The sequence below is a fragment of the Cricetulus griseus genome, chromosome 2, assembly GCF_003668045.3.
Source record: "Cricetulus griseus strain 17A/GY chromosome 2, alternate assembly CriGri-PICRH-1.0, whole genome shotgun sequence".
NCBI lineage: Eukaryota > Metazoa > Chordata > Mammalia > Rodentia > Cricetidae > Cricetulus > Cricetulus griseus.
This window is the reverse complement of record NC_048595.1, coordinates 204,975,636-204,998,611: the sequence shown is the minus strand read 5'-3', so window position 1 is coordinate 204,998,611 and position 22,976 is coordinate 204,975,636. Positions and strand designations below refer to the sequence as shown.

Genomic DNA, 22,976 nt, shown 5'->3' with positions numbered 1-22,976 from the left:
GCATGCACCACTGTGCCCTGTGTTGAACTGACTTTTATAACAGACCAGCTTCCTTACTAACCCATTAATCCACTGATTCATTAATGGTTCATTTCATTCTTGAAGACAGGCCCATGACTCAACATCTGCCAAATATATCACTCCTGAGTTCCACTGACATGTGATTTTAGGGATTATGTTCCAACATGAGTGTGTTGGTCAATTTTTGTCAACTTGACACAAACCTAGACACATGATGTCTCTTCCTGGATATGACTGTAGATGCCATGTGACTCTCAACTGAGGACTTGCCTTCATCAGACTGTCCTGAGAGTATGTCTGAGGAAAAGTTTCATGATTTTTAATTGATGTGGCAGGACATAGCCCACTGTGGTGGTCCCAATCCTGACAGATGATTCTGGGAGGTATCAGAAAGATAACTGAACATGTATAAGCCTGACAGCAATCCTGTAAGCAGCCTTCCTCTGCCTCATTCCTGCATTTAGGACTTCCCTTTGTGATGGACCGTAAGCATAAGATGAAATAAACCCTTTCCTCCCCAGTTGTCACAGCACAGTTTACTTTGAGTTTAGGAGGTGATAAAGCCTACCACACAGCAGGCCTTATCATTTAAATTAGGGTGTCCCCTTCTCAGCTCCCAAAAGAATCCCTCATGGTCTTAGATTTGGGTTCTTTGAGGGTTTCCAAAGGCTTTGAGTTCTGTGTAGAATTACCTGAGTAGGAAAGCCCAGGACAGGAGAACTGACCCTTGCAAGATCCTGGTTCTGGCTACTCTAAAGTCAGAGGCAACCAAAGGTGGCCATACTTGCAATTACTTTGCAATTGAATACCACGTGCTCATGCTTGGAAATTCCACCAGAACTTACAGTGTTAGTCACCTTTCTCATGGCTGTGACAAGACAACTAACCAAGAGTTTATCTTGGCTCACAGTTTGAAGGTACGGTACATGCTGCCAGGGAAGGCATGGTGGCAGGAGTGGCAGGTAGCTGGTCACATTGCACCTGCACTGGGAAGCAGAGGGGGATGGGTACTGGTGCTTAGCTCAATTGCTGCTCGTAGGAAGTTTAGCCCATAGAATGAGTTCACTCACACTTTGGGAGGCCTTCCCACTTCAACCCAATCCAGAAACTTCTTCACTGACATAACCAAAGAATTGTCTCCTAAGTGACAAATTGACAATCAATATTAAACATCATACTCCTTAATGAAGACAGGATTTTTGGAGGCGCAGAAGGAGGGATGGCTCTTTAGGAGGCAGACCTGAGAGTCCACCCAACCTGGAGCTGGTTGGGAGTTTTGTTACATCCTTTCAGCTCTAGGCTCAGAGAGGCTCAGTTTCTAACGTTTTTCTCTTTTCAGTTGGTGGGATTCCTAGGCTCACCATCATCCAGAAGTTGTCAGTGAAGCACCGTGTCTGGTAGTTTGGAGGTATAAAGTCTCCCAGTGTCCCAGGTGATAGAGGCTAGTCCCCAGATTGGCACTATTGGGAACTTTTGAGAGGTGGGGCCTTGTGGGGAGGTATTCAGGCACTTGAGGTGTAGGCTTATAGGATGTCCGGCTCCTCCCTCCCTCCCCCCTCTCTCTCTCTGGCATTTCTTGGCCACAACTGCCTCGAGGTGAGTGCTCCATCACACACCCCAACCTGAGGATCCTCCTCATCACAATCACGAATCAGTGGGGACCAAATGACTGCAGACTGAAACTGTGGACTCAAACACATCTTTCTTCTTTGTAATTTAATTTACTCAGGTGTTTTGCTACTGCAATGGAAAATACACACATTGATTACTTTGCTTTCTGTTGCTGTGATAAAGACCTGGACCAAAGGCAAATTGTGTATGTGTATTGGGGAATGTATTTGTCTTACATATCCTGGGTCACACAGTCCATTGAGGGAAACAAAAGCAGGAACTTGAAGCAGGACCTTAAGTGGAAGCCACAGAGGAACACTGCTTACCGGCTCACTCAGCCTTATTTCTATACAACCCAGAAACACCTGCCAGGAGTGGCATTGCCCACAGTGGGCTGGGCCTTCCCACAGCAATCTTATCTTCTTAGTTATGTCTATGCTTGTGTCAAGCTAGACTGACATACAGCACATGGTTTATTTCATTCTGCAGGTGAAAACACAGAGCCTTAAAGTCCATCCCAAATCATGCAAGTGCCAAAGCCCATTAGCCACAATTCTTCTTAGTTGAAGATTATTGCACAACATGAGGATATTCATTTCAAGGTTGATCTGCAGTTGTGAAAATTGGAAATCAGTTTTGATTTGTCAGAAATAGGGTATTGAATAGACAATATAATAAAATGTGTAGGTTGGGTTTTGTCTGTTTTTGTTTCTAGGGCTTGAACCCAGGGCAGGCGTGTATAAGGCACACATCACTGTAGCTTTTACAGATCTGTTTTTATTTGTAATCAGGTATGTGTGTCTGTGTACATATGTGGGTATGTGTACATGAGTGCTGGAGCCCTTGGAAGTTGAGGCATCTGACTCCTCTGGTACTGGAGTTACAGATGGTTGTGAGTCAAAATGGGTCTTCATCAGCTTTCAGAGGAAAGAACAATATACATTATTAATCACTGACCCATCTTTCCAGCCTCTGACGTAGTTTTTAATTTTATAGAAAAATATCTAATTCCTGGTCTACTTGCAAAACCCAGCAAATACCTCATTTGTGTATCATTTACTTTCTTTTCATTAAAATGTTGACTTTCATAAATATAGATGAAGTTCATAAAGATTCTATTGGAAACAACTTGAAAAGTTTCAGAAGACAGACTTTTATATAGATGAAAAGGGAATTATATTTGTAGTGTGGCTGGATTCAATCCTGCCTTAGCCTCAGAGCTGGGCTAACTGGTGTGTGTCACTGTGCTCAGCTTCCAGCACATCCTAAAGAGAAATACCAACTCAAATATTATTTCTGCTTTTGAAATATAAAACAATTATTCAAAGGCCTACAAATATTGTTAGGGAGAAATGTACACAGTGTGCAATATAGTTTTTCAACAACATCCATGTACTATTTATTTTCAAAAGGCAGGGGGCACTGGGTACCAGTTTGTAAAAAGGTAGAATCTCTCTTCCTGCCTCTGGAATCTTGCATTCGTGGGGGTCTGTAGGACAGGGGACAATCTCAGGTGTCATTTCCCAGGCACCATCTGCCTTATTTTTTGAGATAGGGTCTGGGACTTGCCAAATAGGGTAGGCTGACTGGCCAGAGAGCCTCAGGGGTCTCCCTGTCTCAATCTCCTCAGCACTGGGATTTCCAGTGTGCACCAACACATCCCTTTTAAGATGTGACTTCTGGGGACTAGCAGACTCTTCATCAGCATCTCCTTCTGAAGGATAAGGGACAGCCTAGTGGGAGAGAGATACACAAGGACCAATACTAGGTTTGCTCTCATGGAGTCTGCAACATAGGCTCTTCTCAGTGTACAACATCAGGAACAGGTGAATGAATGAATCAATGGATGGATGAATGGAAATTCGAGTGGTAATGTTTGAAGGGCCTTGGTCTTAGAGACATAGCATACAGTGGGACACATGGTCTGCAGCTGTGTCCTGGGGCAGAGGATTCAGAGTTTTCAAGGAACTACACAGTTAGATGAGACCATGCTTCACTCACCAATGTGGGAGGAGGTGACTCAGCTTTCTAGACTTAGTAGCAGTTCTGTGCTTTGCAAGCCATGACATCCTTTTTTTTTTTTTTTTTTTTTTTTTTTTTTTTTTTTTTTTTTTTTTTAGGCAAGGTTTCTCTACAGAGCCCAGGATATGTCCTGAACTCAGACCAGGCTTGCCTCAAACTCACAGAAATCCTCCTGTCTCTACTTCCCAAGTACTGTAATTAAGGCATGTGTCATCACTCCTGGCTTTTGATTTTTGCCCCAGCCATGACATCTTAAAACACATTATAGACCTTTAGCTGCAATCTTGTTTTCTCATTGGTAAAATGAAAGTGACTATTAGTATTTAGTTCATAGGGTTGTTGTCAAGCATTCAAACAACCTCTTTAAAAATTAGCTCAAAATAGTACATTGAATCCTACCCCAAATCATTAAAAATGTTAGATAAGAACATGTACACCCCATAGATCTATGAAGCAGAGAAGAAGAAGGGGTGGCCTCAGTGGATCTGAACTTGTGAGGACTTTGTGTGCTGTGTGTGGAGGGCACAGGTCAACCTTGAGTGTTATTCCCTAGGTACTGCACATCTTCCTTTGTTTGGGTTTTGGATTTTAGAGAGAGACTTACTATATAGCCCTGCCTGACCTGGAATTTGCTATGTAGAACAGGCTGGCCTCTAACTTACAGAGATAAGCTTGCCTCTGGTGCCCCAGTGCTGGAATAAAGCACAAGTGCCACCATGTTCGGCCCATCTTAGTTTTTTTGAGAGAGGGTCTTTCATTGGCCTGGAACTCATGAAGTAGGCTAGGCTGGCAAGACAGAAAGCTCCAGGATTCTACCTGTTTCTGTCTCTCCAGTGTTGAGATTAAAAGTGTATCATCATGCCCAGTGGTGTTTTGCATATTGTTTGTTTGTTTGGAGATGTATTTGATAGGTGCTTTGCCTGCACCCAAGTCTGTGTACCACTTTTTATGTGGGTATTGGGGATCAAATTCTGGTTTTCATTGGTGCACAGCAAGCACTTTGGCAATAAAATAGTGCCCCAGTCCAAAGCTTTGAGCAATCTATTGTTTTAAAGAGAGGTGGTGTTGGAGGGAAGAACCATTGTGACTTGAGCAGGGAAGACAAGCTGAACCCAATAGATGTGGCTTTGAAGGAATTTCAGCACTGAAGATGATTGATGGGCATCTTAGTTCTATTGCTGTGAAGAGACACCATGACCATGGCAGCTCTTTTAAAGAAAACATTTAATTGGGGTGGCTTACAGTTCAGAGGTTCAGTCCATTGTCATCACAGCATGGAGCATGGTGGTGTGCAGGCAGATGTGGTATTGATGAAGTAGCTGAGCATCCAACATCTTGCAGGCAACAGGAAATGGTCTGAAAGTCATAGGGGGAAGCTTGAGCAAAGGAGACCTCAAAGTCTGCTCCCACAGTGACACACTTCCTCCAACAAGGCTACACCTATCTCAACATGGCCACACCTCCTAATAGTGCCATTCTCGTGAACTTATAGGGGTCAATTACATTGAGACTAGCACAATGGGCAATGGTGGTAACTGACAGGGTAATGTGTTGGGAAGTTGAGATAGGGGTGACAGAGCCAACCACCTATCTTCCCTCCCCCCCCACTTCCTCATTTAGCCACAGAGTGTGCAGCAGTGAGAAATGTGAGCTCTCCCCTTACAAAGGCCAAGCAATAGTCCTTCCCCATGCCAGGCTCTGACATTAAGTAGGTGCTCTGACAGAGACTGCTGGACAAGGGTGAATCACCCACCAGGCCCTGGGGACTCCTGGTGCCTGGGCTTCAGGAGCACAGGATGAACAACAGGGGTGACTCATTAGGGCATAAGTGGACATCTAGGGTATGTGCTTAGCACCTGCTGCTGTTTCATGACTAGCAATGAGTGTCTGGTCTGGGCCTGGCCCAGGGATCAGTGTATCCAAGACCAGCATACAAGGCAGCAGCTGTTCCCAGCCAGTTGGCGAAGATTCTGCCTTCCTCCCCTTCCATCTGAGCCATGCAGGTCTGATCATTCTTCATGTTTCTGCTGAAAGTAAAGGGATGGGGGAAGGAACTGAAAAAACAGAACAGAGATGTGCACTTAAAGCATATTGGACTTTAAGTTAAAGTCCCAACTTCTCAAAGAGAGGTCAGCAGAAGGCCACAAGGTAAGCGCAAGGAAAGACTGTTGAGCCTAAAGTCCAAACTGCTCCGTGAGTGTTTTGGAGGCTGGCCTAGGAGGACTGTGGAATCTCTAGGCTGGGAGCAGGATGTGCCACACTCTAGCTTTCCCTTGTGACTGCAGGTCCACTTGTTCATTCTCTTCAGCTCTGACTCAGCCTAAACACACTCGAATAGCCACAGGAACAACACTAGCAGCACTGGATAGCCCGAAAGCTGGTGAGGTGTGACTTCACTTGTCAACTTGATGACGTCTAGGTTCACCTGAGAATATGGCCTTCATCTGAGAGTATCTTGATTAGGTTAACTGAGGTTAATTGTGGGGTGGCACCATTTCCTGGGCTGGAATCCCGCACTGTATAAAAACAAGAAAGTGAACCGAGAGCAAGCATCTATCACTTTCTTTTTTGATTGTGGGTGTGATGTGATGTTACCAGATGCTTCCAGCTCCTGCCAACTTGACTTCATGATAGACTCTCCCTCTGTATTGTGAGCCATAATAGGACCTTTCTTCTTATATTGCTTTTAACTGGATACGTTATCACAGCAACAAGAAAAACCAAGACAGAAGGCATACAGAACACAGACAAACAAAATTAAAACCTTGTGCCTTCCAAGCACGACCTAATTTGTTACTTATGTTTAGCAAAACATTCGCATCCAACATGTTAATTTGGGGAGGGAGGCACAAACATTCAGTCTATAGCAATGAGCTTGAAATATTCCTGGAAAAAAAGAAGCCATCTGTGTTGGTCGCTTTTATGTATCAGTATGCTTAGACCCACTGCTTTGTTAAACATTAGTAGAGCTGTCACTGGAAAGAAATGTTGTAGATATGGCTGACATACAAGTCATTGATGTCAGTTACAAAGACAGCCCTTTGTAAAGTAGAAGAGTCTCATGCTATCAGATAAAGGCGGGGCTAGCCAAACCTGCAGTCTTCTGGAATAGACAGCATTAAGCTGGGTTGTGACTAGAAGTCTCGTAGGCATTTCCAGTCTGCTGGCCTACTCTACAGATCTTAGGCTTGACAAAATCCAGAATATTCAGAGTATCAAAAAGAAAAAGAACAAGTTTATCAAAAACTTCAAATAAATAAAGACCTCTGAGTTTGCCTTGGTGTGGGTGAGCAGGCCTGCAATCCCAGCCTTCCTGAGGTTAAAGTGAGAGAGTCACCTGCTCCAGGTCAGTCTGGGCTATAACAGGTGCTATGATAGTCAGGCCTATGTCAGGAGAACCTACTTAAAAAACAAAACAAAGCAAAAATCTCAAAGCAAGCCTAATAGGTCAGTCAGTGAAAACAAAACACAAATAAAACATCTGCAGGGAAATAAATAGGACTGGAAAATATATTAAGTGAGACAACCCAGACTGAGAAGACAGGCATGGCATGTTCTCTCTTGTTTCAGGTCCCGGCTTCTAAGTCTTATATGTGTGTGCACCTGTGAGATGTAAGTGTTTGAAGGGGCCAGGAAGCTAGAAAGCGGCCCTAGAGATAGACAAAGATGTTTTAAGGGGAAAGGTAGGGAGGGTAATACAACATATATTAATGCCGGGTAGAAGGCTTGAGCAAAGAGATCGCAGAATATATCAATCAAAAGTTAAGTACGTATGAAAATGCCACAAAGAAACCAGCTACTTTGTAAGCTAACTAAAAATAATAATTAAAAACCTTCAGTGTGTTCACAGAAATGTTTAAAAAGAAATCAAAAGGGGGGAAATCCACTCCATTTGTCACTACCGATGACTGTCCTACCACTTCCTCATTCTAGAAACAATCATGCATTTGTACTTTTTAACAGGAAATATAGAAAGATGTCAGAGTTGGACAATCTCTACTTGTGGTATGCAGGGAGAAATCGGGTCATGGAATGGGTCATTCTGAACGCTGAGAGTTCCCACCAGAAAGCCGCTGGGGGTCAAGTTCTGTTCAGTGACGAATGAATACCTTGCAACCCCTCTGATCGCTGCAAGGTAACAACAGCCTGTCATGACAGAGCAACGAGGGATCACCATCTTAGTAATGTGTCCAGACAGCACCATGCACTTTCCATGGTGTCACAGGTCATATGTGTCTATTCAAAGTGTGTAATCTATTTTCTTTTAATTAAAAAGTTAATCATTAGCTTTATTTATTTATTTGCGTGTGTTGTGGGGGCAAGTATCTGTGTGGCCTTCACAGAGAACAACTGGCAAAAATCAGTTCTCTTCTACTATGTTGGTCCTGGGGATTGAACTCAGGTTGCCAGGCTTGTCAACAAGCCTCTTCCCCTAGATGGACCTATTTTCTATGGTGCAGTTATGACTAGTTCCAGGCTACAAGATAAACCAAACCCTAGAGAAAACAGTTGTCTCATGTTCAGAATATGGGATATTCTGTAGATACCAAAACTTCTCTCTGTCTCTCTCTCTTATCTCTATCTCCCTCTTCTCTCCTCCCCCCATGTGTGTCTGTCTTTCCCTCTATGTATGTTAAAAACAAACAAACAAACAAACAAATCAGCCAAGCACAGAGGTGTGTGAGAGAGGTAGAGGCAGCTGTTTCCCTGGGGCTTGCAGATGAGGCAACCTAGGTAAACTGGGCAGTTCCAGGCCAGTGAGAAACCCTGTCTTAGAAACAAGGTATGTGGTTCTTAAGAATGACAACTAAGGTTGTCCTCTGACTTCCACGCGCGCACACGCACACACACACACACACACACACACACACACACACACACACACACACAAGAGAAAGAAAGAAAAGGAAGCATAAAAAAATCCCAGCATTTCTTGCACTGTCAGAATGGTGGGGTGAGCTACACATCTGACAACATTGCTGTGACTGAGGGCAGAACCCGCTGAATTGGACATTGTCAGATGTTTACTCAGAGCGAACAAAAACGATGATTATGTTGTGTCCTCTTCTGTAAAATGCAAAATGCAAAACCCATGATTTCATTGTAAGAGTGATGCTGGCCACCTGCACTTCGGTGAATGTGTATCTGTCTGTCCCAGTGAGCCTGTCCTCAAGGTCCAGTCAGGCCAAGCCCAGCTGCGGCCCCAGAGCTTCCACCAGCTCCTGGAATTGTGTAGCTAGGCAAGATTTGTAGATGTTGACTTCAATACAGAGTATCAGGGAGGAAGAGAGTTAAACATGCCAATGACTTAAAACCCTAGGATCTGTCCAAACCTATTTTAGCCAATGTTTATGGAGAAGGGGAAATGGTTGAATAGATAGCTTAAGGTAAGGTGCGTATCTTGCAAGCCTGAGAACCCGAATTTACCTCTTAGGATCCACATTAAAGAAAAGCTGGGCCCAGAGGCTCGTGCTTGTAATACCAGAGCTAGGGGGGCAGAGATAGGTTGATCCACTGGTTAGCCAGCCTAGCCTATTTGACAAGTTTAGACCAATGAGAGACCCCATTTCTAAAACCAAAATAAACAGTACCTGAATAATGACACTCATGGTTGTCCTCTGGAACACACATGCACCCACACCCACAGGAACAATACCCTCCCAACACACACATGTACCTGCCCATGCACATAAGCACAAGAGAGGAGGCAACAAGAGTAGGTCATAAGTAAGAAGATGGACAAACAGACAGTGTTAGACAAATATACTTGCCATGGATGGGACACCAGGTTTAGGGAGGCCAAGGCTCATGGATGGGAGCCTAGCTCTAGAGAGACCATAGTCCATGGATAGGTCCCCAGCTCTGGGGAGACCAAAGCCAATGGATGGGACCCCAGCTCTTGGGAGGTCATGGTTCATGGGTGGGACCCTAGCTCTAAGGAGGCCATGGTCCATGAATGAGACTCCAGGTTTAGGGAGGCCAAGGTTCATGGATGAGACCCCAGCTCTAGGGAGGCCATGGTCCATAGATGAGACACCAGATCTAGAGAGGCCATAGTCCATGAATGGGACCCCAGTTCTTGGGAGGTCAAAGTCAATGGATGGGACCACAGCTCCTCAGAGGTCATGGTCCATGGATGGGACCCTAGCTCTAGGGAGGCCATAGTCATGGATGGGACCCCAGCTTTAGGGAGGCCATGGTCTCCCCATTCTCTTTCCAGTGCTGAGGGCCACAGCGGAGCTTGGATGAATGATTCCTACAGCCCTTTCATGGCACATTTCCTGAATATTTGATCTAGGCCCAGTCCTGAGGACAGAACTAAGTATCACTGTTAACCAGACCCAATCTCTATCAGCTAACAGTTGAAGGCTGTGTCTCTCTAACGAATTCACATCTGTTTAAGGAAAAATCAGTATTTCGCAAAGAGTGGCAAAGTGTGTTAGAAGTTTTCAATGTGGCACGTGAGCAGGAAGTGATTTTTCCCGAGTGTGATTTCCTCCACAACTTTAGTCATCACTTGGAAAAGTAGAACACGCATCCTAAGCTCATTCACTGTTAGGTTAAGACTTGGGTCCAGAGCTGGGGAAATGGATCCATTACTAAGGTTCCTGCTGCTCAAATACAAGGACCTGAGTTGGGATCTTTAGTCTCAAAGGTATCCCCTCACACCCAAGTGTGCATGTGTACACCTGTAGCCCAAGTGCTGCAGGGAGAGGCTGGAAGACAGGTGGAAAGCAACTGAGGGAGACACCTGACATTGACTCTTGGCCTACATGTGTACACACACACACACACACACACACACACACACACACACACACACACAAGCACACACACCCATCTCCCCAAAATAATTGGCTCCAAGAGTCTGATTCTTCCTTTAGGACAGAACTCCTATCTAGTGTGTGTGAGTGCTGGGTATATCGTATACAAGAAAGGCAAGTACAGCATTCTAGGGGAGTGTGGCAAAAAGTCACTTGTCACACATAGGTTACATGAATCAAAGAAAGCATTCCAGGGAGCTGTTATGAAAGCTGAAGATGGCATGCCAAGTAGCTGGGTTTTCACCTCTCTCTGTGTGTGTGTGTGTGTGTGTGTGTGTGTGTGTGTGTGTGTGTGTGTGTGTGTGCGCGCGCGCGCATGCGCACGCGCGCAGGTGCATGCATGTGTGTCTTTCCACATCAACTAACTCGGTCTAGATACTCACAGACATGTCCAGAAGTTTGCTCCCTAAGTGGTCCTAGATTCTGTCAAGCTGACTATCAGTATTAAGCATCCTATTGTGCTTATTGCCAGTTGTGAATTTTCTTTGGGAAGGAGTTCCTTTGAATTATCCGTCTGCTTATTTTTAACAAGCTATTTGTCTTTTTATTAGGGAACTACAGTAAGTCTTTATGTATTCTGTATACAGTCCTTTGTCAGATATATGTGTTATAGGCAGGCTTATCTGTAGATCACTTCTTCCTTCTGTAATGGTGCCTTGGGGAGAGAAAGCTTTCAGGATTTTCAAGTTCCATTTAGCAATCTTGTGATCTTGAATTTCTTTTAAGCCATTTGTTTATTTATGGTGTGTGTGTGTGTGTGTGTGTGTGTGTGTGTGTGTGTGTGTGTTCAAATGAGATGCACCGTGGCATGTGAGTATTGGGGAAAACTTTCCCGAGTCACCTTGTTTTGAGGTGGGTCTCTCTCTTTTTTTTCTGGCCTCAAGTTTCTGGGCAGCTCTCCTGTCTTGGCTACCCACCCCTGAGTGCTGTATGGGTGCTGAAATCACAGAGGGATGCCACCACACTGGGAATTTTACATGGGTTTCAGAGGTGAACCTCAGGTTATCAGGCTGACCTCACAAGTGCTTTTACCCAATGAGCCATTTTGAAAGCCACATTTAGCTATTTTTAATGGTAGCTTCATATTCAGGTTATAGATAGACCTAACTTAGACACAGCCAACCGCAACTTAGACATTTATCTGGGCCTCATTTTCACCACTGTGCGTATTCCATGTTCTAACATAGCATCTCAGAATATACACATTTGTTATCTACCCTGATACTGCTTTCCTAAAGGGTGCCTTGTGCCATGTGTGATTCAAGGTAGTGAATAGTCCTCTAGAAACCCTATAGCTTATAGATCAGTGAAATTTTAGCAATACCTAAATGGAGGCTGGTTTTGCCTCTGCACCTTGTTTAGTAAACGCTGTTTTGTTTGTTTGGTAGCTAATAGGAAGATCGTTATAGTAAACTTCCAGTGAGCATGTCCCAGGATGGTGCTCATAACTCTAAACCAGTGGTTCTCAACCTCCCTAACAATTCGGCCCTTTAATACAGTTCCTCATGTTGTGGTGACCCCCAACCATAAAATTATTTCATTGCTACTTCATAACTACTTTTGTTACTGTTATGACTTATAATGTAAATATCTGATATGCAGGGTATCTGGTTTGAGACCCCTGTAAAAGAGTAATTTGACCCTCAAAAGGGTTGTGACCCACAGGTTGAGAGCTGCTTCTCTATAGGGTCTCAGAAGTGATTTGTTGCAGGAGTGCGGGACAAAGGGTTGTTTGCTTTTTTGCCACTTCTGTTTACACATTGGTAAAGCTGGCAAAGGTCAGATTCCTGCCTTACCTGCGATAAGGGCCACACACTACACCAACTGAAGAGACTGGGTATGGTGGTGATAGTCCCCATTTACTAGTCCCTTTGGAGCAGGGCCAGGGGAGTTTGGGTTATTTCCATTTACTAATAACAGCCTAGCCAGACCGCAACTTAGACATTTATCTGGGCCTCATTTTCACCACTGTGCGTATTCCATGTTCTAACATAGCATCTCAGAATATACACATTTGTTATCTACCCTGATACTGCTTTCCTAAAGGGTGCCTTGTGCCCTTTAGGAAATGTTGCGATTGCTTTCTTTAAAAAGAGCAAGTAGTAATCGGCCCAGGACCACATGACCAATGAGAATAGAAGAGCCATTCAGTGTGGCACCAAGCCTGAACTATTGCTGTCTTGTCTTCTCAACCCACTGCCTTTTAGGTGCACCATGGACTCAGAGGTTAACAAAGACACAGAGGAGAAACAAGGAAATTATCTCTTGAGAAGCTTTTTTCTTTTTCGGTGTGTGTGTGTGTGTGTGTGTGTGTGTGTGTTTGCATGTATGTAGGCAGGTGTGTGCACACACACACACACACACACACACACACACACACACACACACACACACACACACACGTATTGGGATTGTGTTCAGGTGGATGCCTGAGGTTGATCTCATCAATCTTCTTCCACCATATTGAGACAGGCTCTCTCAGTCAAACCCAGAGCTCACTGATATGGCTGGTCTGACTAATCAGCTTGCTCTGGGGTTTCTCTGTCTCCACTTTCCAAGGCTAGAGTAATAGATGAACAGCTTACATGGATTCTGGGGATCTGAACAGGCTTACACAGCAAGCCCTTAACCATTGAGTAACATACTCAGCTCAGACAGTCCCCTCCCTTTGGAGGACTTCATTTTCTGATGGCAGAAGGAAAGGACTAGTTTATATATTGTCACAAGCCTTGTTGCTATCCTGGAGCTAGCAGGTGGCCAAGTAACTGACCCACTGCGAAGACCCCTCTGCTCATCCATGTCAGTAGATTTGGAAGCTGGGGTGGAAGGAGACAGGTTTTTCTGGAAAGTTCTTTGGGTAGTTATTAGTCTTTCCAGATCTGCAAAGATAGCTGTAAAGAAACTGGACAGACCCAGGGAATGGTGTGTAGACATCAGTTCTTAGCACAGACTGGGAAGGGCTTGTCCTTGGCCTCTTTACCTACTCTTCTTCTTGACGTCTGTTCCTAACCTGGATGTCTAGACACCCACATATTCCAGGGTATTAGTTACTTTTCTCATGTAACAAAACACCAGACAAAAGCAACTTAAGGGAGAAAGGGGTTATTCTGGCCCATCTTGGTGGGGAAGGCATGGAAGCAGGAGCTTGAGGGGGCTGGTCACAATCCATACTCAGAAAGCAGAGAGCAACAAATGGTGGGCTTATCTTGCTTTCTCCTTTTTATTCAGTCCAGGCCCCAGTCTGGTGGAAAGGGGCCACTCACATTTAGGGTGGCCCAGATCAACTAACCCAATCTAGAAACTCTCTCATAGACATATCCAGAGGGTTGCCTTCGAGGTGACCCCGGATCTTGTCAGGTTGATAATCAATACATCCTGTTTACTTAGGATACTCAGTTTATCCTCGCTTCTCAGGTATAGTGATTTTTCTTCCTATTACTAAAATCTGTCCCATGTTTGACACAACATATTAATACAAATAGGTTGAGGTAGCTGTGTATAAGAGAGCAGCTTGGACATAACTGTAGCACCAGAGATATACTGGAGTTGTCTCTCGGAAGGACAGACTACATACTAGTGGCATATGATCATGTCTCTTTTCATTACAACTGATCTCTGATTGAATTTTTATTTATCCGTTTGTTTTATTGAGACTGGGTCTCACGCATTGCAGGATGGCCTAGAGTTCAGTATATAGCTGATGACCTCGAACTTCTTCTGATCGTTCTGTCGTCAGCTTCAGAATGCTGTTGATGCGAGCGCGCACATGCGTGTGTGTGTGTGTGTGTGTGTGTGTGTGTGTGTGTGTGTGTGTGTGTGTCTAGGCCAGGGGTCAACTTTGGCTGTCTTCCTCAATCATGTTCCATCTAATTTTTTGTGACAGTGTCTCTCACTGAATCTGGAACACATGCTATTGAGCTAGGCTGACTGGCCAGCAAACCTTAGAGTCTGTGCTGTTGCCACTCAATTCCTGCAGCACTGGAGTTACAGGTGCGTACTTTTAATGTGGATGCTGGGACTCCAATTCAGGTCCTCATGCTCATGTGGCAATGAGTATTGATTGAGCCATTTCTCCAGTCCCCCAAGAAAGATTCTTAAATTCTCTGTTTGGATTACATTTGCATGCCTTGAAGCTAAGGTGTGTATATATCAGGAGCAAAAGAAAAGTTTCCCCAAAGTCATACTAGTCCATTTTATGTTGCTGGGATACATAATACATACATACATACATACATACATACATACATACATACATACACACACACATACACACACATAATATATGGAGAACAAGTTTATGTAGCTCACAGTCTTAGATGCTGACTATGCAAGACTTGGTAGTCATCCCTAAATTGGCCTCTAGTGAGGGCTTTGTGGCTGTAAGATAACATGGCAGAGAAGTCACATAGGCATGTGGCACAGTGTCTCTTTATAATAAACTGCTCTCATGAGAACTAACCGAACCATGGGAGCTATACCAATTCTTTCTGAGAAGGGTGCCGCATGGTTAGTCACTTTTGCTAGGCCCCATCCTGTAAGCCACACTATTAATATTGGTACATTAACCAAGCTTCCAGCCCAAAGGAGTTAAAAAGTAGCAGGACTATTGAGAAGGAACACTGACTTGATAATATCTGGTGCCTACTATGTGTCACCATTTATCCTGTTCATGTTCCTGTAATACACTAAAAAGGACATTGCTCTCATATTACGGATCGGATTAGAACAGTTTAAGCGAGATGCTTATGAATGGAAAAGTGAGACAGAGAACTGGTTTCTGACCCCACATCTGTCTACTCCTTCCACAATACTTTTAGACTGGTGGCATTTTACAAACAAGAGGGAATGACAGTCATTTGAGTCCATGAGTTCTTGGATACCTTACCGCACTTTCAATTCTCTGAAACAATTGGTTCTGCTTGTAGATTCTTCTAGATCCTGGCAAGACAGCCCTTTCCCTATATTAAGAAGTGAAGTCCATTCCAGTGTGGATGCATAAAATTGGCCTATTCCAGAGATGGTGGGATGCTAACTAAACTCACGCAGGGTCTGCTAGCCAAGTGTCTTTGTAAACTCATCGCCTTAGAGTTTCCATCTATAAAAGGGGGGTAATAAAGGATTTTTTTAAGTTAAAATGTAATTCTTTTGCCCTTCTCTTTCCTCACTCTAACCCTTCCTATGTACTTCCCTCTGCCCTTGCTCTCTCTCAAGTTCTTGGCCCCCACTTTATAAATTGTTTATGTATAATACATTTTCCTAAATATATAACTATAACTTCAGTCCATATAATGTTACTTGTATGGATATGATTTTTAGGGCTGGCCACTTGTTATTGGATAAGCAGTGGGGGGGGAGCGACTTTTACCTGGAGAAGACTTAGTTCTTATATTTTTGGTTGTGAGCTTAGCCTTCAATGGCTGAGCCATCTCTCCAGCCTTAGAAGGCTTATTTCTATTGCTCTCAGCATTTCTTAGTTGCCTGTATTCTCTGCCAGTGGTTGAGGCCTTACAGACTTCTATATCAGCATGTCTATTGGTGTAATCCTTGTTCAGTCCTGTTTAGGCAACCATATTGCTGAGACTTTATATGCAGTGCTTCTCTGACATTTCCATGAGAACCCTCATAGTAAACTTCCTGTTTTTCTGGCTCTTAACAATCTTTCCTCTTCCTCTATGGTTCCTGACCTTTGGTGTATCTGTGTAATAGATATATCAGCTGGTGCTGGGCACCCTATGACAACTTGTTCTTTGCATTTTAGTCAGTTCTGGTTTTTCTGTAACGGTCTCTGTCTGTTGCAAAGAGATGTTTCTTTGATGGCAGTGAGAACTATACTTACATGTGGGTATAGGGATAAATATTTAGAATGTAAGTAGGAATTATTCTGATTTAGATTGTTGTAGGTGGTTGTAGGTTCTCCTTCAAGATCCTTGTCTTCACCAGCCCCAGGTAGCTGGCTAGGTATCCAGCACCAGGCATGATTTCCTTCTTGTTGAACGGATTTTAAGTTCAATTAGAGAGATGTTGGTTACTGCCAAGGTATGTGTGCGGCTATGACACCCTTAGGGATTTTTTGCCATTATTTTAGCTATTTAAAATAGGCATTCTAGCTGAGTATGTTGCTTCCCTGCCTTGAAAATTTGCATGGTGCCTCCTGATACCACAACTGAATATTCTTAAATGCATATTACTATGTGAAAGGAGGCAGTCTGAAAAGGTTACATACTGGTTATATTTTGATTCTGATATCCAGAAGGGTTTAGATGCTGAGGAGATGAGGAAGCACCAAGAACACTGGCTGTTCTTCCAGAGGACTGGGTTTGATTCCTATAACCACGTGGTGGCTCATAACTCTAGTCTCAGGGGATCGATGCCCTCTTCTAGCCTCCCTGGGCACCAGGCATATATGTGGTACACGACAGTGTCAGCCTAAAATGCTGGCAGGGGTGCAGACAGAGTTCTGGAACTGACCTTTCCTTTGGAATGCAAAATGATTCAGCTACTGTCAAAGATAGTTTGGGAAATCCTTTTAACACTGAATTTATTCTTTCCATTTGGTCCAGCACTCTCACTTCTTCATATTTAGACAAAGGAATTTAGAACTTATGTCTATGAATACCTGAATATGGGTGCTTTCAGCTATTTTATTTGCCATTACACAAAATTAGAAGCACGAAAAGAAAAGAAAAGAAAAGAAAAGAAAAGAAAAGAAAAGAAAAGGAAAGAAAAAGATCTCCCTTAATAGGTGAGTGGGATAGCTCTGGTGTTTAAGACAACAGGATGTTATATAGTGCTGAAGGAAATGAGCTATTAAGACGTGAAAAGAGATAAAGGGTCTCGTCCCCCACAATGTGTGTTATACCTGTGTACATATGCATGTTTTGTGTGCATGTATTTGGAGGGCTAGGGTTGACATCAGGGATCATTCTTGATTGCTCTTCCACTTTAGTCATCGAGGGAGGGTCTCTCAGGTAAACACAGATCTTGTTGATACAGCTAGTCTCATTACCCAGCTAGCTCTGGGGATCCCATCTCTGCCTTTTAAGGCTGGAATTAGAGGCAGACTGCCACACCCACCCAGCATTTATGCAGGATCTGAGATCTAAACTTTTGTCCTCATTCTTGGGAGACAAGCACTTTAACCACTGACCCATCTCCCTGCATATGTGACAGAAGTGAAGAGGGAATCTCAAATACATAATACCAAGTGAAAGAAGCCAATCTGTAAGGGTTGCATACCGTGCAGTTCCAACTATGTAAACATTCTGGAAGAGGAACACCAGTGGGGACAGAAGTTGGGGATGGGAGGGGTAAATAGCTGGAACACAGGAAAACAGCTTAACTGCCCCATATATGTATGGATGATGCTATAATGGTAAATATGTCATTGTACACTTGTCCAAACCCCAAAAATGTACACCACCAAAGGTGAACTCAAATGGAAACTATGGAATTTAGGGGATAATGAGATGATGATGTTTATCTGCTATAAATGGGCCACTCTGATGCAGATGTTAATGGTGGGGAAGGCTACAAGTCATGGTTAGTTTTGTCAACCTGGCACAACCTAGAATCGCCTGGGAAGAGAATCTCAGTGAGAGATTGTCTAGGTCAAGTGGTCTGTGGGAAGTTGTCCTGATTGCCTTACTGTGGGAAAGACTCAATGTGAAAGTGGGTGGTACCATTCCCCACTGGTGGGCCCTGGGTTGTAAGAATGTACAAAGCTAGCTGAGCACACAGTAGGCACCATTCTGCTTTTGATGTGACTAGCTCGCTTAAGCATTTGCTGCTCTGGTGTTCCCATTATGATAGACTGACGTTTGGGATTGCGAGATACAATAAATCTCTTCTCCCCACTTGTTTTTTTGTCAGGGTAATTTATCTCAGCAACAGAAATGAAACTAGGATGCTATTCTAGAGTGTGAGTAGCAGGTGGATGGGGAATGGCTGAGTTTTCTGCTTAGTTTCTTTGCAATCCTAAAGATGGCTCAGCAGGTAAGCTTATTCTACTCTGGCACAGGACTGGTGCTTGTCTCCTTCCTATGTTGGGTGGATCTAAACTGCCTGTAACTCTAGCTCCATGGGATCTGAGACCCTCTTCCCGCTCTGTAGGCTCCTGTAGTCACATGCACACACCCAATGCATACATACGATTTAAAATAAAATAAACCTTAAAAAAAAACTACCCTGAAACATGGCTATTGGAAACAAGCAAGCATCATTTTTTTTTTTGCCCCTCAAATTCAAGTGTACAGCACAATACTCTGTTCCAACACTTTTGCTTTCTCTCCTATCACATTGTTGCTTCCCAAATACTGTCCTCAAAAATAGTTTCCACATAATTTTTATGTTTAAAATTTACGTATGTGTCCTGGATTAAAATTTACTTCTGAGTCCTGGATTCTGAGCATCTAATTAATTCCTACCTAGAGTAAAGATAAACACATGCATATATTTCGGTTGTCTTTTCATTTGTGGTTATGCCAAGGGCATCACTTTTGTATTGTTTCCCAATTGTGAAGGGTTCCTCAATGGCTTCTGTTACTGCTGTTTCAACATGGCTGATCCTTTCCCACCGAGGAACATTTTTGTTGCTTTGTATTTTTTCTGTCATATTTGGAAACACCAGAAGTCCAACAAAGCAGAATCTTCCATTCCCAGGGGCTGATTGTAATAGAATTTGACTTTTGCTCATTTCTTTCCTCAAGGAGTGTTGGAAGAAATTGCTTTGACAGTCCCGGGGATGTGGCTCAATTCGTAGACTATTTGCCTATATGCATGAAGCTCTGGATTCTATAAATAGCACTCTATAAACTGGGCATCATGGCACATACTTGTAGTCCTAGCACTCAGGAAGTGGAGGCAAGAAGATCATTAGTTCAAGGTCATCCTCTATTACATAGTGAGTTTTAGGTCAAGGGATACATGAGACTCAGGAGTAAGAGAGACAGAGAGGGGGGAAGGAGAGAGAGGAAAGTAATTACTTTGAGAGTGGTAGACAATTGTAAATTAGGAAAGAGATCATAAGGCAAAAATATACATCAGGAGAATGTTGATTTAGAAACCCAGGCTATTTAGATTTTGTTTGATGGGCTCATAAATCGGGCACAAGTTTATAATGAATTTGCATGTTTGTATATATATATGCATATAAGTGGGGTGTGTGTGTGTGTGTGTGTGTGTGTGTGTGTGTGTGTGTGTATGCGCGTGCATTCGGAGATGGAGATCAAAGGTCAATCTTGAATAACTTTTCAATTGCTTTCTGTTTTATTTTTTTAAGACAGTGTCTCTCACTGGCCCAGGGCTCAAAGACTCCTTTAGTTAGTCTGGCTGGCCGGCCAGGATTGTCCTGTTAGTGCTTCTCCAGCCCTGAAGTCATCAGTGTGCCTGCAGTGCCTGGCTTTTTAATGCATTCTAGGGATCTAATATAGGACATATATTGATGCTTTCAATATAATACTTCCCATTCATGATGTTTAGTGCTCATGAGGACTGGTTCTTTGCTTGTCATTTGCTACCCGTGAGTCTGTTACAAGTGACCAGCTGCAGAGCCACAATAGGAAGAGTAACAGGCCAGGAAGGAGTACAGGATGGAAGAACCAAATGTAGCCAGACAACATGCAGGAGAGTTCCAGGAGGTGAGATGGGCCATTGTGAAGGCTGGCTGAGCCTTTGGGTTTTAGGCCTCAGTTTCTCCATTTGTACAAGGACTTGGTAGAGAGCCTACATGCCTGCCTCCAGTTCTTCCGGGGAATCCCAACATCTCTGAGACCCTGTCCCAGTACTTTGCTTCTCTATCTACTGTGAGCATCCCATAGGTCTCACACCCTGGCTCTTGTCTGTGTTTTGGACATAGGTAGGCCCTCATGAGTACTCATTTCTGTTCAACTCTACCCACAAATCCTGAGAAACTTCCAGGGTAGCAGAGTGTCCCCAAAGTGCTCACAGTCCCTGGTATGACTTTGGGTAGAGGGTGTGGGTGTGGATACCATCATACCACACTAATACATACAGTTGGTGCTCCCTATCTGCAGTTCTGCATTCTATGACTGATAATGTTCAGGGAAAAATTTTTATCTGCACTGAATTCTTTTCCTTGTCCTTATTCCCTACACAAAACAGCAGAACAGCTATTTCCACAATATTTGCATGTATTCGACATTATGAATCATCAGAAATGGTTTAAAGTAGGTGGGGGAATAGGTGTCAGTTATATGCAAATACTCTGGTGTGTGTGTGTGTGTGTGGTGTCCACACAAAGCCAGAGTACAACTTGAGCTGTCATTTTGACACAGGGTTTCTGATTGGCCTGTGACTCCCCAAGTACAGTAGGCTGGCTGGCCAGCAAGCCTCAGGTAACTGCCTGTTTCTGCTGCCCCAGGAGTGTTTTGTATAAAAGTCTTGAGTATCCCGAGAATTTTGGAATTCGTGGAAGTAGCACAGCCTCTCCCCCACTAATGACTCCATAGTATGTGCCATTGGATAATCTTATCTTCACGAATACTGAATGACCCTTAATCATTTCCCTGTTACAGGATTAGGCAACCCCTTCTCCCTGCCCCCATACATTGGTGGCAAGCCTAGGAGGCAGTTAGCTTCTTGGTTTTTCATTTGTAAAATGGTAATAAATTGGAGTCTTTTCTTCATAGGACTGTTGGAGACTGGGTGAAATAATGCTTACTCAGCACAATGCCAAGCACACATTAAATACGCACTTAAGGGTTAGGTGATCGTTAGTATGATAGTTAAAGTCAAACTGGAAAAACCAAGTTCTTACTTGGTTTGGGACTAGGCAAAGAGAAAGGAACAGAGACGTGCCCTAGGGTGCAGGAGAAGGCGGACTCCGGGCTGCCAGCGGGAGGGAAATCCCCGAAAGGGCATTTTTCCCAGCCCCAGGCGACTCAGGGATTCCAGGGCCACCCAGGCAAGGATCCCCGCACATTGTCTTTGAATTTAGAAAGCACCCAGCTCCTTCACCTGGCTACTTTTCTAGGGTTGCAGGAGGTATCTGCTTGGAAGGAGGATTTAAGCCTCAGGATCGCGGAGGCACTGAACCAGGGACTGCGTAGGTAGTTCCCACCCCCAGACGAGTCTCCAGCCGGTCCGGGGAGTCCCTAAGCCGCAGCCCCGCGCCCCCGCCCTCGAGGCTCCCCCTCCTCCTGGGCGGTGAGGATCCGGATCCCAGAATGGCCCTTTAAAAGGCAGTGTCTTGTCCAGAGGGGGAGGGCTGGGGGCGCTGACCCGCCCGCGGCTAGTCCCTTCTCCCCGCCCCCTCCCTCCCCTGTGGGTCCCTCCCTCTCTGGATCCCCGCGTCGCTCACTCTCTCTCCCTGCGCACGCTCGGTCTCCGTCAGTCTCCTGAGCTGTTCTAGTGCGCGGCGTGGAGCCAGAGCCCAGGCTGGTGGAGCGGCCGGGGCTGGAGGCTGGGAGCGCGGCGCGCACGGCCTCCTTGCGCCATTATCCGCGCTCGCTCCGGGCGAGGCCGGCGCCGCGATGGCAGAGATGGGGAGCAAGGGGGTGACGGCGGGGAAGATCGCCAGCAACGTACAGAAGAAGCTGACCCGAGCGCAGGAGAAGGTGAGAGACCGGTAAACCTGCCACACCTCTCACCCCTACCCCTGGGATCGAGCTGGTCACTTCCGCATGATCGTGGCCGAGGAGTCCCTGGGCTTGGTCTCCCTGCAGTTAAGGTGTCCCCTTCTCCCCATTCGGGCTCCGGCAGAGGAGGGCGCAGCTGTCCACCTTGTCCCCCCCTTCCCCCACCGTTTTGTACCTTCTCGGCTCCTCTGCAGAGAAGTGGAGGCCCACGCTCCGGTTTGCTTCTCGGACGCGGGGTCCACTCTCGCCCTACCCTGGAGTCCAAGGGTCAGGAGGCTGCGAGGTGACCCCCCAGCTCTCTAGACCCACGCGGGCAATCCAGGCGGGGCTTGCGTGGGGCGGGGGAGGGAGTCTGTCTAGCTGCCGCTAGGGCCGTACACGTCCCAGACTTCTAAGGCTATACTTTACCATCTGGCTAGTGCGGGCGCCCACTGCCCTCTGCTTTCCTACGGCCTTAGTCCCCGGAAAAGGGATTGCTTTACTCCTTCCAAGAGGTGTCTGCGGCCTACAAGGTCCCGCCCAGACCCGCCAGGTTGCAGAGGGTTCTGCAACCTTCGCCCCAGCAGGGATTTGGCGGTTCCAGCCGCTGGAGAGAGAGATGGTGGGAGCTCCTGGCTACACTGGTGGCCCAGAAGAGGGGTGTGGAGGGCGCCACAGGAAAGCCCTATCCCTGTTGTCTGAGAGTACTCTGGGGTTTTTGCAGTGAACGGGATCAGGGCTTCCTGGGACACCCTGACTGTGCAGGAAATGCGGGGGTTGGGGGTGGGGGTCCTTCTCTGGCCTGCCTTTTACTCCTAGCCATCCCTGGCTTATTGAATTGGATCACGCCAGCTGCTGACGCCACTTCCCCTGCCAATTCCGACTCTGAAATCTGAGATTGTACAATCTGTGTTTCTGCCAGGGA

The 22,976-nt window shown here is 45.1% G+C and overlaps 1 protein-coding gene and 1 long non-coding RNA gene across 6 annotated transcripts in view; one reads left to right on the top strand and one right to left on the bottom strand.

The window, feature by feature from the left end:
* Positions 1–4,885: 4,885 nt before the first annotated feature.
* Positions 4,886–22,826, bottom strand: LOC113834030. The gene is made up of 3 exons (XR_003482287.2): positions 22,248–22,826; positions 5,511–5,681; positions 4,886–5,010 (listed from the first exon to the last, which is right to left on the bottom strand). It is a non-coding gene; the product is annotated as an uncharacterized LOC113834030 (long non-coding RNA).
* Bin1 (bridging integrator 1) overlaps positions 21,762–22,976 on the top strand; it is a 57,849-nt gene continuing 56,634 nt past the window's right edge. For 2 of the 5 annotated variants that reach the window (XM_027400680.2, XM_035440212.1), the window contains exon 1: positions 21,767–22,051. In XM_027400680.2, the coding sequence (XP_027256481.1) occupies positions 21,968–22,051 (84 nt within the window). In that variant the 5' untranslated portion in view covers positions 21,767–21,967. Of the gene's footprint in view, positions 22,052–22,976 lie in introns of all 5 variants that reach the window. The other 3 variants (XM_027400672.2, XM_027400677.2, XM_027400681.2) reach the window with 3 other exon arrangements.